This window comes from Cydia strobilella, chromosome 9, assembly GCF_947568885.1.
Source record: "Cydia strobilella chromosome 9, ilCydStro3.1, whole genome shotgun sequence".
NCBI lineage: Eukaryota > Metazoa > Arthropoda > Insecta > Lepidoptera > Tortricidae > Cydia > Cydia strobilella.
The window spans coordinates 14,064,026-14,078,431 of record NC_086049.1 but is presented as its reverse complement, the minus strand read 5'-3'; the positions used below and the strand labels follow the sequence as shown (position 1 = coordinate 14,078,431).

At 37.2% G+C, this 14,406-nt stretch overlaps 2 protein-coding genes across 2 annotated transcripts in view; one reads left to right on the top strand and one right to left on the bottom strand.

Annotated features, from left to right (window-relative positions):
- The window catches only part of LOC134744385 (caskin-2), a 394,551-nt gene extending 390,799 nt beyond the window's left edge, over positions 1–3,752 (bottom strand). Inside the window, exon 1 of the mRNA XM_063678180.1 lies at positions 3,521–3,752. Within this exon, the coding sequence (XP_063534250.1) occupies positions 3,521–3,536 (16 nt within the window). The 5' untranslated portion in view covers positions 3,537–3,752. The remainder of the gene's footprint in view (positions 1–3,520) is intronic.
- A 5,154-nt stretch (positions 3,753–8,906) lies between these two features.
- LOC134744380 (uncharacterized) lies at positions 8,907–14,359 on the top strand. Its single transcript, XM_063678164.1, has 5 exons — positions 8,907–9,059; positions 9,143–9,307; positions 10,172–10,319; positions 10,943–13,857; positions 14,151–14,359. Exons 1-5 carry the CDS (start codon positions 9,037–9,039, stop codon positions 14,314–14,316), a joined length of 3,417 nt encoding a protein of 1,138 aa, XP_063534234.1. The 5' UTR covers positions 8,907–9,036; the 3' UTR covers positions 14,317–14,359.
- Positions 14,360–14,406: the final 47 nt, after the last annotated feature.

The following is a 14,406-nucleotide window of genomic DNA, read 5'->3' as shown; positions in this document are numbered from 1 at the left end:
AAAAATATCTGAACACGCTTGACTATAGCAGCGTGTTCAGGTATTTGTGAGCACCTTGGCTGCTCCGATATTTCTGATGGCGACTGTACATGTGTGTATCCTCCTAAGAGGTCGTCCGCGCGATTGCCAGTTAGGACACCGGACACCTATTCGAGTAATCGAGTTCAATATGTTTGATCGTGATCGCAGGTGGACTAAAATGTTAACGGAATGGTGGCCGCTTTCGAATGAAAGAAGCCAGGGGCTTCCGTTGGCTCGTTGGGTGGACGACATCCGGAAGATTGCGGGTCACTTCTGGATGAGATTAGCTTAGGACCAGGACAAGTGGCGTACTGGAAGAGAGGCCTATGCTCAGCAGTGGGCGATAAAGGGCTGATATGATGATGTTTGATCGTGCGTTATCACGAGTAAAATTCGCGCGAACTTTCGAAAATCCCGTAGTCGCGTTGTATTAGGACAACGAAAGCCCACCATACAAAAAAATGCCAGTTGAATTTCAAAATCAATAGTGAAGGAGGCATGGTTTGTATTTATTTTGTTTTAAAATCGAACGAAACAAAAGAAATGCAACTGTTCGAATAGGGAATATTACGTGAAACTCTGCGAAGGGGGCGCCAGTACCACAATCCGAGGGTTTATAAACAAAAAAATCGAAATTTCGTTATCTAACATCTCTGACACTTGCATATTCGATTCGAGCGATAAAGAGGCAGATAGCGAAATTTCGGATTCGCGTTTCCCGGTAGGTCCTCTGTAAATAAACCGCCTTGATGCATCAATGTCATATTTTATTATCTCTGAAAACTTGTCAAAAACCTGTTAAAGGTACAGTATGTATAAGTTACTACTATGGTTTACTAAAAAGGCTAGTGCTGCACTCTGGTGACAGAACATTGCAGTAATATCCCTTGAAGTAATTAGTACTACGGGCAGAACGGTGGGCCTACGAGGGACCCCCCAGCGCGTTCACGAAATGTTATCGAATTTACATCTGAATCAACTTTCAACCGGTATTATTGATTAATTCCAAGGTGCTGTTTTACATAATTGCCGTCAACTGATCGATTAATGATTTTTATCTTTCGCTTGGCCTTGAACTTAATATGGCGACTCGGCCAAAACTATAGTTGGTCAAGCAAATCTTGTCATTTACTGAGAACAAATAAAACTACACTCATCCCCATCTTCTGGGCGCCAGCACCAGTGCAAGACAAAGACAGTATGACTCCGTCTACGCCCAAAATGAGACAGTCCCTTGACAAACTATATAAACAAATATGGCATGGCTAACTTGCTAGTAGCTAGTAGGTACTGTCCGCGCGCCAAGTCCGTGCATTCGGAGGTCGAGGAAGTGGGGGGATGTGCGCCGCGCCCGTACGTACAAAATGACACCACTCTGTGCATGCACGCTTATACTTTTAGGTTGCCCATTTTAGGATACGCTTATACTGACCGCGCGCGAATTCCGTATACGCGTAACCTAAAATGGGCAACCTAAAAGTGAAAATTATTAATGACAACAATTACTAACAGGTACTAGCTAGTACCTACCTAGAAGTACTAATTCTAGTAGAGTAAGTACTTAAAAATATTTGGACTAGGTAGGTGTGATGCCAATATACCACATATACGCAGCTGCTGACTGTTATAATGACTGTAGTACATTGAAGAGCAATGAAAGTCTGACACTTTTTGCGGAAATTTCCGTATAATATCACCCATTTTCCTTGTTCTCTAGTGTATGTGTAAATCGCTACTTATTACTCCATCTTCAAAAGCTGAAGTTTTTGAGAAAGTTCATAGTTTTACGGCAGATACTCCGTCCAAAGGGCAAAGAGAATATATAAGATAGAGGGGTACTGTCATAGTAAATTTTGTAGTCACAGTAAATTTACTGCCATCAATCGACACACGACGCAAACTAAAAATAAAAATATCAAAAAATGTACATATTATATATATATATGGATAATTAATGATTTTTTTATTTGTTTTTATTATTTTTATATGCTTTTGACGCATGTTCTTGCACTGATATATATGTGTTAAAATTGTAAAATAACAAACGAAACCGTCAACGCCATCTAAACGAGAATAGGCCAAAGGTTGGTATAGGTGGTAGCGCCATCAGTGCGAGAATCAAATTTTCTTGATTTCCGAGGCACGTTTTTTCGTTAGACTATTCATTTTATACGGAGTTATACAATAGGTATTTGCTTGTCTATACTATACTATAGTCTCGGCAAAATGTATTGGCTGCTGGTTTAGTGTCAGAATCGGGCAGCGAGCCACCCATCCAACATTGTCGGATTACGTTTATGGCCCATTTGTATGGGATCTGCTACGGTTAATGATTTCGTTCTGTTGAGATGTTCACTTTTTATCTTCTTGTGACAGCCAATATTATAAACTTCTTGCACACAAGTTACAACATTTTAATCATTCTACCTACTGATTTTCTTCCTAATGGGGTTAGCCCTTAGAGGATATAACAAAACGGAGTAGCCATTAAAAGGCGTTCCCCTCTGTCGAAAATAGTCGGCCAATGGTCATACACAATGTATGACGTTTGACGTTTATCTGTCATGGCTATTTTGACGTTACGTATACATTTGACGTTCCCTCCCCCGCAAAAATTTGCAGACTTTTTTGTACAGCAAATTAGTTGGTTATATCCTCCAAGGGTTGCCCGGTCGAAGTATTTTACAGAGGGCGCCAGCATACGTTTTTACCTGACAATCCTACGAGTGATTGTTTTCTTTTTGGAATATTATGCCCTGTTAGCCAAATCTTATAGAACAAAACTAGAGACAGGTAAAACCTATAGTGGCGCCATCTATAAAAACCTTTAACAATTGCCAACCTCATTAAAAGCACGAAAAATCTCTCGATCCCTTCCTTTAATTCTCTATTTTTTGGGGAATGCTAAATCTTGATTAATTATAATTACATTTTGAAGTTTCATACAAAAACTAACTTCTCTTCCTATAAGAATGTTCCTAGTAAACTATCCTTTCTTCTCTGATTCTTCAGTTTGCGAGGAGAATAGAATCATTGTTTGAGGCTTCATACTTAATTTCTTCCTAATCTTCGTATAAGCATGTTTCTAGATAATAAAACTATCTATACTCATTTTAGTTTTTCCGTATAATTTTCTAGTTTTCGAAGACACATTTTTCCTATAAGAATGCGTCTAGTCTACTAGGTAGATAAGTATTAAGGATCTCTTCACCTTCTGAGGAGTACCTATTCAATATTTATTTGGAGAGTTCAGTGAAATTTGTAACGGATATTGAAGCGTGTCAGCCCCACGATCCACGATTATTATTAAAGGTGAGGCGCCCCCGACGGTTGGCATTTAACTCGCCCTATCGCTTTCAATGGAATAATACAGTGCGTGGAATGACAATATTCCGCACTTTCAACCTTTATCTTCTTAAACCGGGCAATTCAATGCTCTTATCTCTACATTATCGGGCGAAACATGCTTCCAGTTTCTTAGCTGCATCTTGTTCCTCACCGTTTGCTTTCCGCATGCCGGCAACCGCCTTGCACCGCCAAAATCCACGGCAAAAACAAAACACTCACACAAACACTTGCATTCACACTAGGAAACAGACGTTCTGGGTAAATATTTAGAGAAGCATCATGTACTGGAAACACTTTGCTGGTATTGATAAGGATGAAAACATAATATTGTTTATCGCGACGCGATCTACGCCTACACGGGTATTTCAGCGCGCGTCAACGCGTGACTGCAGTGTCGCCGGCTGACACCTGGGCGCTTCTCGCGATGGTCGGAATCGGAACTACGGTTTACGGTCACTCGCGTATAGATGGCGCTTTAATCAAAATAAATAGTATGTTTACCTTTTTAACAGTCTTTAGTAATTTGTCAATTTTGTTTAAATATTATCTTTAACCGGCTTATAAATGTATAAACACAAATAATATTTAAAATAAATTAATATGATTATTACTTCATTTATATACTACATAATCTACATATTTATTATACGTTATAAATACGTAAACTAACTATTATTTATTATAGTTTTTGCAACATGTGGTTCAAGCAGAGACACAAACGCCTAAATATAAAGTTTATTTAAATAAATCAATAAAATAAAATAAAAAGCCTATTAATTCTCTACAATATAATTATTTTTTAAGTTAAAAAATATTTCTATTTTGTAGAGACCCCTCTTCGGGTGAAGGCCTTCTCCAGATTCAGCCAGTTTTTTTTTGTTTTTTGCATTATTTTTTGTCAAGTATAATTTTGTGTTGATTTTTTTTTGCGTTCATGTTCATAAAAAAACTTCGTCTTGGAATTAATCAATTATAAAATAATGATTAGAAATAAAATTATTAAAAATTATTTTGTTATTTAACAGTTATAATATTATTAACTCACCTTAAGTATTTTCAGGATCCAATGCACTCAGCAAAAACTGTGCACTGTAAATACATAAACATCACCTCACTTTAGCCAATTAATCTTCCAAATATAAAAATATACATCAAAGTATCTCAGCGTATTAAACGTGAAAATCCACATCGAACTATCTCACGTAAAACTACAACACACCCTATGGAAAACGGTATTGGGTTTTCCACTAAAGCTATTTCCATGAAGAGGATTGAAGCATGTTTCACCGCGAATAACAAGCGCCGATAACACTATCCATCACCCCATTAGAGCCGCGTGAAGTTAGCTACGAGCGCTCACGTCAAAATATATCGTTAATAACCCTCAATGCAGTCTTTGCCACTGAAACGGCGACCGTTTAAAAAAAATGTATCGCTAACTTCCGGTTCGAAATTCGAATTTTAAAAGAATTAAAATCGATGCTGCCGGCGTTGCTTTGCTAGCGTGCGTGAACGGGCGACTATTCCGTTCCGTTGAGCTATGGTGTAGAGCCCCCGACTGAAGGGGGAGGCCGGGGGTGGCGCCTCATATTACAATACGTTAAATCGCCTCCAGCCCTCGCAGACTGCGGTCGTAACGTTACTAGCGACATCCTCGAGTACTCTCTCGTACCTAGGGCCAATTAACTTCAAGTTTAATGACGCTCTCCGATTTGAGATGAGGCTTTTACAGTTTAAGCACTTAACCCTATTTTATAATGAAGCTTACTGTAAAGCGATTGTTATATATATGGTAAAAATGTCATGTTGCATACGAGACCCATTTGTAACCTGCAGGCAAAACACGTTGAAAGGAAAAACCGACAAAGGGAGTCGGGACGCGGATAAGACGCGACGCGAAGAAAAAGACGACAATTTTTCCGGTTCATATCTTTCTGTACATTTCATTACTTCCGCTATGTATGGACGCTCGAGCTCCGTCGGGCTCGTTCGTGTGTGATCGGCCGGCTTCGTGTAATTCCGGAGCACTAATCGATAGCTGTCAGGCATGCTACGCTACGTAGTACCTACTACGCGAGTCTACAACTGTGTAGCTTACGCTACAACTACTACCCGACTAAGTTTGAGAGTCCCTGATTGATCTGTAAGGTAGTTGGTGCCAACTTCAGTTGCTCTCATCTGGTTGTGCAGTCTCTTAATTGTTTTAGTCGATGTCGCGATACAAGATAATAGAGTTTAGTTGATTTAGTAAGATAGCGCGTACAATTTACTCGATTTTCTGGACGGATAGTTCACAATTGAATTGCTTGCAATTTCTCTTGTGAGTATACAAACAAGCTTTGAACGTCGCTTTGTTTTGTACCTACCTACCTACGACGTGTTTCTTGGTTTAACTTTAGAAACATAGGAAAGTTTCGCTTAACAGTAGGTATTATTCGTTTGAGATTATCATGATAAAAACCGGCAAAGTGCGAGTCGGACTCGCGCACCGAGGGTTCCGTACTTTTTAGTATTTCTTGTTATAGCAGCAACAGAAATACATCATCTGTGAAAATTTCGACTGTCTAGCTATCACGGTTCATGAGATACAGCCTGGTGACGGACAGACAGACCCGTTTTTACTCTTTGGGTACGGAACCCTAAAAATGATGTATTACAAAATAGAAACAGGTAATTTTTTTTATTTATTATGAAATTAAATTCGAAAATATGTTATCATGTCATCAGAATATAAATAGTAGGGTAAGTAAGGACAGTAAATATTTAGGGTAAGTATGGAACAGTATGCACTTTAGTCTCAGGCAAATGCCGCTTGGCACGATTGTTCCTTAGGTCAAACAAAGCTGATTTGGCCCGGTAGCCACGAGATCGTACCGGGCCTACCAGGGGGGGTGGGGGGTCGACTCCCCAGGTCCAATTCGTACAAGTCTTAGCAACTAATATATCATTTTCGTATATTCGTGTAATTTAGGGACGAAAAATTCATTTTTGAAATAATTATTATACATTTTCGTACAAAAAAATGATTTATTCATTATTTCATAAATGAATTCCTCGTCCCTAAATTATACGAAAATGATATATTACTTGCCTTAGTTGCTAAGAGGCTAAGAGCAGGAAGAAACATAGGAGTCGACCCTTTCCTCTCCCTTTTTTGGGGGTATGCACGGTAGTTGGACCACGGGTCGGGACTCGGGAGCGCGATCTGGTGGCTACCGGGCCAAACCAGCTTTGTTTGACCTAAGGAACAATCGTGCCAAGCGGCATCGCCTGAGACAAAAGTGCATACTCAAGGCGCTTACATACCCTACTATAAAAAACTATACTAACTAGAAGAACTATATAGGAACTAGTCAAATCTGAAGCTTGAAAGTTTAAGACCTAGAAAAGTCTGCAACTGTTATTTTAAACGTCAAACTTCTATGAAATTATGACGTATCACTTGCACTGCGTGTGTTATCAAAATCGTTGCAGACTTATCTTGGTCCAACTCTAAACGTTTTCGTAATTGGCGCGTAACGGCGAACCCGAAATGTCAAAATTGTCAAAATTCTGTTTATTTTATTTTTCTCAGTCGAGCCCATGATTGACGCGACAGTATCTCGCCGCGAGATAGACTACCCGTCTTTTACTAACTGTATGAATTAAAGGGGGACGCGTAGTCTATGTCGCGGCGAGATACTCTCGCGCCAATCATGTGCTAGCCCGGCAGCTACGTTCCATTTCACGCTGTACTGTTGTTGAAAGTTGTCAGTCTTAAGAGTCCCCGGCAAGCTCGATTCTCCATACAAACGTTACGCTCTCATTTTAAAACGACTAGCTAGATTGCTCTGAAACATTGTACTTACAATAGGATAGGTATATTTGTCTGTAATTAGTTTATGTAGCTTCAGATACCATAAGTAGTTAAAAATACAGCGAATTTAAAAGTTTTTCATACAAAACTTGTTTTTGCAATATTTCGTTTGTTTGTATATAAAACAAAGAGCTATATAAACTAATTACAGAACTAGATATGCCTAATGTCATTGTATGTGCAAAGTTTCACTACAATCCAATACGTAGTTTTAAAATGAGAACGAAACTCTGTTTGTATGGGATGGTGAAATTCGACCGAGCTTACCGGGGACTTAAAAATGGATTTTATTATCATTTAATTGCTTAAAATTTAAAACAAAAAAAATACAGTTTGCTTACAAAAACATATAACAAACTAGCCCGGGGCATCGTCCCCAGCGCACCAGCCGCATTTCCCTGCTGAATGGCTAAACTCAGCCTTGGCGAAGTAGGAACCTGCCCGTAGGTCGCCAATATAAATATCAATCACCTCCAAAGTACTCCAAACAGTCCAAACCTACCTTTAATTCATATGACAATGTTACGATGGAAATTTTCATCACCATGCAAAGAAGGGTTAAGTTTCTTCTTTCACCACCCGTTACAGCTTCGTCTGGTTTTTTGTTCCTCAGAATAATGATTAAAGGAGTTTTGTTCCGATTTATTAATGATTTTTCGACCATTTCGAATTTTACTTTTAAAATTTGTATGGATTTTGTTAAAAGCTATAATTAATAAAAAGCTATTTAGTAGGTACACATTAATACCCAAATCCGCATAATATGCATCGCGCGAATACGCGAATATGATTTATACACATTTTATACATCCCAATTTTATTCGCGTGGATTTGCTCGAAAGAAAAAGCATTGCGATTTTCGATCTTATTGCGATACATAATTTGTTTCCATATTTATTAAGGGAAGTTAGTTTAGAATGCACAATGCATTTAGAAAGCACAATTGAAATACTTAACTTGTTTCATAAAAATAATTTATTAGTAGGTAAAATCACACAGAATTCACACTGACCAATGACGCCGTGACGCGCGAAGAGTTGAAAATGTTTCAATTTTTTTTTATTAATCCATGTGTTTATTGCCAGTCGCTATCATGCGATATATCGGCCCAACAGAGTGAGATAGATCGATAGCTAGAATGAAACAATTGATCGTAGCCGACACTCTTTGATAGAGAAAGATAGTCTTATTGCGATTCCTATAAGAGAAAAGAGAAAAAAATGCCATGCTTTGTCCTTATCACCGACCGGGTGGTATCATAGGTAGGAGACGATGGCGAATAATACAGACAGACAGAATAATAATACAGACAAAACAAAAACAAAAAAAATGTAATAAAAGTATGAAGTGGCAGTTCATGGCCTTCGCTAAATTAAAAAGCTACTTTGTTCCACTCCCTGGAGTGAGGAAAGTCGCACTTTCCTCACTCCAGGGAGTGACGAAAGTAGGCTTGTTCGAGCTGCTGAGGTGAAAAATATTATTGTTAAAAATTGTGTCATTGAATAGAATAGAATAGAATGAGATTTTATTCGTAAGCACAAACAAACAAGACATTACATAATATAAAAGAAAAATGCCATATTCTTTGATTGATGTATATTGATAGCAGCCGTCTGTAGAGCCTTTTTAATTTTCCTGCACACGCAACACTGTTCCTTTTTTGACAGACGTCATAAAAAACAATAGAGAATACTTCGTTGTCGGTTTTCGGTGTAATTGCTTTGGTTATAAAAAATGAACTATTTTACGAATGAGTATAATATTCTTAACAGTTGTTGTTTCTACCTATAAATAAGTTTAATATTGATAATATGGATACGTTTAAGATGCTATCGTAAGTATAGTTATAACAACGCCAGGCAAGTTACCACAGGAATGCAAATTTGCAGAAATTGATAACGGTTGTAATGTTTTTAGAGGCGAGGAGCTTGTTATTCAGGGAGCGAAAAAGGTCAATAGTTCTTTACCTGAATTAGGCTTGAAGGATGTAATCCCAAATGGTTCTTGGTTGGAACAAAAGCAGATTCAGAGCTCACTGGAAGCTCGTAGACACATCATTGAAGTCGAACGGATAGAAAAGTGGTTAGTATTGTTTTAGTATTATTTAAATTGAGCATCTTTTTAATAAAATATGCCGTTAAGGAAGTGTTTATACCTGAAATTTACCAAATTTCCTCAAAAACACATCCTTAACGGCATATTTATCATTTCTGTAATAATGATAAATATATACATATTACTTTTATTACATATACACCTAGTCCTCCACATCGATTTCGATGTCGCCGTCACAGATAGTATCATTGGCAAGATCAACGTGCGAGCATCCACATAATCGCCTGTACAACGCAACCACCCAGTGATTCCCTTTGATGCTTTCTCAAAAAACTGACAACTCACGGGTCACAGGTGATGATTGGTGATGACTAGCGATTACTGCCGAGTATGCCCTCTACACTATCATTCCTGCCAGTCATCGTCTATCATCGCCGATAGTGTAGAGGAGCCAAATAGCTATGTTATCAAACATTATCATGCCAAATATTGACTTCTTAGCTTTATCAGAAGTGTTTAAAAAAAATAGTGTCACATACCGGACACTTCTGGAATGCCTCCATACTGACATTTATAAGTAACATAGAAAAGCTAGTCATTGCATAATAATTACTGAGCCTTGCTAAAGAAAAACATCAGTTTCTTCTTTGTCCATATTTGTTAGTCTATTTATTGGAGTAAAATAATACAACATGGCACCCAAGACGCTGCAAACGGAAGAGAGGTAGACATTTTAAAGGACGGTATGAAGAAATTCTAGATATTGCAGGAAGGATGTGGACCAGTGGCCATAGACAGGGGCTGAGGGGCTGGGGCTGGAGAAATCTAAGGGCCTGCATAATTTTTTTTTCTAAAAAGGCTATAAATAAAAACACCCTATTTTACTTCCAGTGGTACTTTAAGCCAAGCAGATTGGAATGATGAGCTGCAGCTAGCTGAGGTGACAAAGAATGCTGGTGGACACTGGCAGTATGTCGGTCACAACATCGGCAGACAATTGTACCTCTATCCAGAGGAAGCACTATATTTGATGGAAGTTGTAAGTTTTGTATGTACCATGGGCCAGTTGCACCATCCTCACTCAACAAACAGTTCAACGTAACTCGGCACGCCGCGGCAGTTTACTATGTAACTTTCCATGCAATAAAATTTTGCGAACTCTTTAACGATAACAAACCGTTGGTGCAACCGACCCTTACTATTATAATCCTTCAGTTGCCATGTCAATTTAGAGTTTTTGAAATTTAGATTTGTTGGCTTAATTTTGTAAGTAAATTTTTTTTTCCGTTTTCCGAAATTTGAAAATGCTATCCAGAGGAGTCGCAAATATGTTGCCATTCTTTTTAGTATACAAGGATTCACTGTGTTGACAGGTAAGGGATGAATACAATAGAGACATTCCACACATATATGTGAACAAACAATATTTCACTGTAAATACAAGGTTTTACTTTGGGCTTACAGTAACACATATAGGATAGGTACCATCCCCATTCCATCGGCAGTAAAGATAAAAAGTGACAAGGTATGCATTTGTCTCTGCAAGTGCATTGTAAAGCTGCTAAGTCACATGTATTGTTTATTAACTGAGAAATTAACTTATTCTTGTAAGGATTTGCAGTTCAAGTTCCTATTCATGATATTGATTTTACTTTGTTACAGAGTTGCCTTCAGTTGAAGTACAATGATGTCACAGTATCAATTCAGCAAGCATATTCCTTACTTTTGAAGGATAATAACTCACTAAGTCAATATAAGGTATATGCTTCACTGAGTAGACTGGGATACAAGGTGTTAAGACACACTTATCTTAAAGCTAATGATACTGAAAATGATGAAGCTGAAGGTACAGTAGATGACTCATCAAGTAGTGAGAAAACATGTGAAGTAACCAATACTAGTAAGGAAAATGTAGAAACTAAGAATACGAAGGAAAACACTAAAGGAAATGATGCAAAAGAAATAACAGACTGCCAAATGAGAAACATTTCTGATGATGAAAATAGTGATAGTACTAAAAATGCCGAAACAAAAGATAATGTAGGTGAATTAAAAAGTGATGAAACAATTAAAGTTACTGCTATCACTGGAGAATTGAAAGACGGAGATGGAGAAAATATAGAAATGGATCAAGAAAAGCAGGTACTTTGTGTAAAAGAAAATTATCAAATTGCTGACTGTCAGATGAATGATGCTTCAAATGACGAAAAAAGTCAAAATACTCAAACTGCAAACCTAACAGGGATATCATTAAGTAGAGGTCAAGTATGTGAAGAAGCTGGTATCACAGAAGAACAGAAAGACAATAAAGACTTGGATAACAAAAAAGAAAAAAAAATTGCAATAGTAACTAAAGAAAATACTGACTGCCATGTGAATGATATTTCAATTAATGCAAAAGGTGACACTAATGAAATTATTAAAACTGCAGAGAAAGTTAATAAATCTATTAGTAGTGAACATACATGTGAAGTTCCTGATATCACTGAGGAACAGGAGAAAAATGAAGAAATGAATCAGAAAATGGAAGAAGATTGTGCTAAACAAACTGATAACATTGCTGACTGTCAAATAACTAATACTTTAAATATGGAAAATACAGATAATAATAATATGATTGAAGGATCTGATAAACAAAAATACCATATAGAGAATATAAAAACAGGCTATAAGACTGAAGGATATAATGTAAGCAGTAAAGATATAGTTCAAAATATTGAATCTAGTGATGAACAAAGTTCATTACTAGACATTAAAGAAAACTCCAAATCGGATGACTGTGAAATTATATGTATGGAAAGTTGTTATACAAATGAAAGTAAACTAAGCTCAAGTGTTTATTTGTGTGATGATGACTTCAAAGAAATTAAAGAAAATGATGTTGAAATAAGTGAAGAAATTGTTAATAATAGTTCTGCAGTTATTATACAAAATAAAATAGAAATATTGACCTGTAGAGAGTTGAAACCCAGTAACTCAGTTATGGTTGATCATTGCATCACTGAAAACTTGCCTGATTTTTATCAAAAACAGGTTGTTACCGTTAAGGCTCCAAATGAACAACTTATACCGAGAAATGTGTTCCTAAACAATACTGCATATGTTTTGAATTTAGAAAATTTGAAGCTGAAATCTGTAACTCCAGCACCATCATCCAGTACCCAAACATACAGTGTTTCTGATGAAGCTAATGAGCAGCATGTGAGAAGAATAGGGGGTGCTTTCTCCGGAAGTACCCACATTCATTTTAATCCACAATTTTTCCCTAATATTAGATTCCCTCAACAAACACCACAGTTTCGACCATACCCCTACTGGCATCAATACCACTGGACCTACCAAAGACCGTTTTTTACTAGCTTGCCCTTCAGGTTTCAATTCCTGCCACGACTGCAGCCTATGTTTAGGTGCATCCCTTCCCGTTCAATGATTCCTAATCTCGAAAATGCTGATTCCAGAAGAGCAAGGAAAAGAAAACTCGAAAATCCCAAAAAATACCACTTAGAATCCATTAAAAAGCTGGCTTTAAAGTTAAAGAGTCTAGTAGCATCAGGGAATAGGCAAGAACAGAATATTCAAGCCTTACAGAGACTGATTGACACTTACAATGTAAGGTACAAAGCGAGAATAGAACTCACAGCCCAACTGGATATAATAGAAAATGAAATAATCCTGGATACAATTAACTTAGATGATGATGATCAGTCTAGTTCAAGGAAGAAAAAGAGAGAAGATATGGAGTCATATGATGAGAATTTCAATGCATTGAAACAATTTTCAGTGAAGCTTAAAGATCTTGAAGGTAAAAAATTACTTACAACGCGGCATAAAAGAGCATTTTCGAATGTTGTCAAAACTTTTAACAAATCCTATAATGCTGACGTTTACTTCGACTCGAATTATGATGTCATTGATAGAAGACGTATAGTTATTGCGTCATCATCTGACTCAGACTGTGCTGTTGAGGAAATTCAGACCTCTATGGAAGATAATTCAAAACCACGCAAAAGTAGAAAGCTGAGAAACCCTTTTTACATTCTGAAGCAACTCTCAGAGAAACAGAGCCCAGCCAAAAGTTCACTGGACGTAGTGAGTGAAAATAGTCGGATTACATTAAAAAAGAAGTTTCAATATAGTGATCATTTGAAAAAGATGTTCAGTAAATATTGGTTGCCAAGTGAAGACGATTTTGGTAGAGCAGAAGTGCCTCTTAGAAGCGAAATTAGGAATCAAATGGACCACAGTGAAGAATTTCTTTACCAATTTATTAAAAGTCAACCTGTTAAATTCAATAACTGGCTTGCAGCAAAAATTGCATATTGGCAGTCATGTAAAGAAGCAGCTTTGAAATATGAGGTTCATTCTCAAAACGAGAGCATCAAATTAGATTCTATAATAAAACCCGAAGACTGCACGGACCTTCATAATGTATTGAAAAAGTTGAGTATCGTAAAGACAACAACAGATGTTGAAGAAGAATGCAGTCTTAGTGTACATTTCGATGTCTACAACAGAGATGTGGCCAACTTTAAGAAAACCAAGAAACCAACACCACACTTCAGGGTGATCTGTATTGCGTGAGTATTTTTTAGCCTAAGTTATGTTATGGCTTACTGCAGGACAATTTCATTGATGAGCCTCATACTATCCCCTCTTTTTTGTGAATGCTCACACTGGTTGCTATGAAAAACCTGTAAGTGAATGGAATCTAAATAAATATGATAGTTTTTAGAGTTCTATAAGTACCCACAGTAGTCGTTAAAAGCACTATGTGACCTCTCGGTTGAATTAAGCAATCTTTGAACTACATATGCTCATCTATTGCACACTTTACCTACAGCTATTACAAAACATTTTCTATTGCTTTCAGGGAATCATCCGCATTTCCATCTGGCGTGGACTTCTGTACGCTCCACTCGAAATACGACGACGATGTGGCAATTCTATTCGCTATAGTAGGAACATCTTCAATCTCGTATATTCAGATGAACCCAGTGGACTTGCCGATTTATTTACCCAGGAACAACTTACAATGAGTTAATTATATAAAAGGGAATATAATAAAACTGTTGATTTTTATTAACTCTTTTATTTCAGTATACAGTAAAGGCATAGTAACAGCAGAC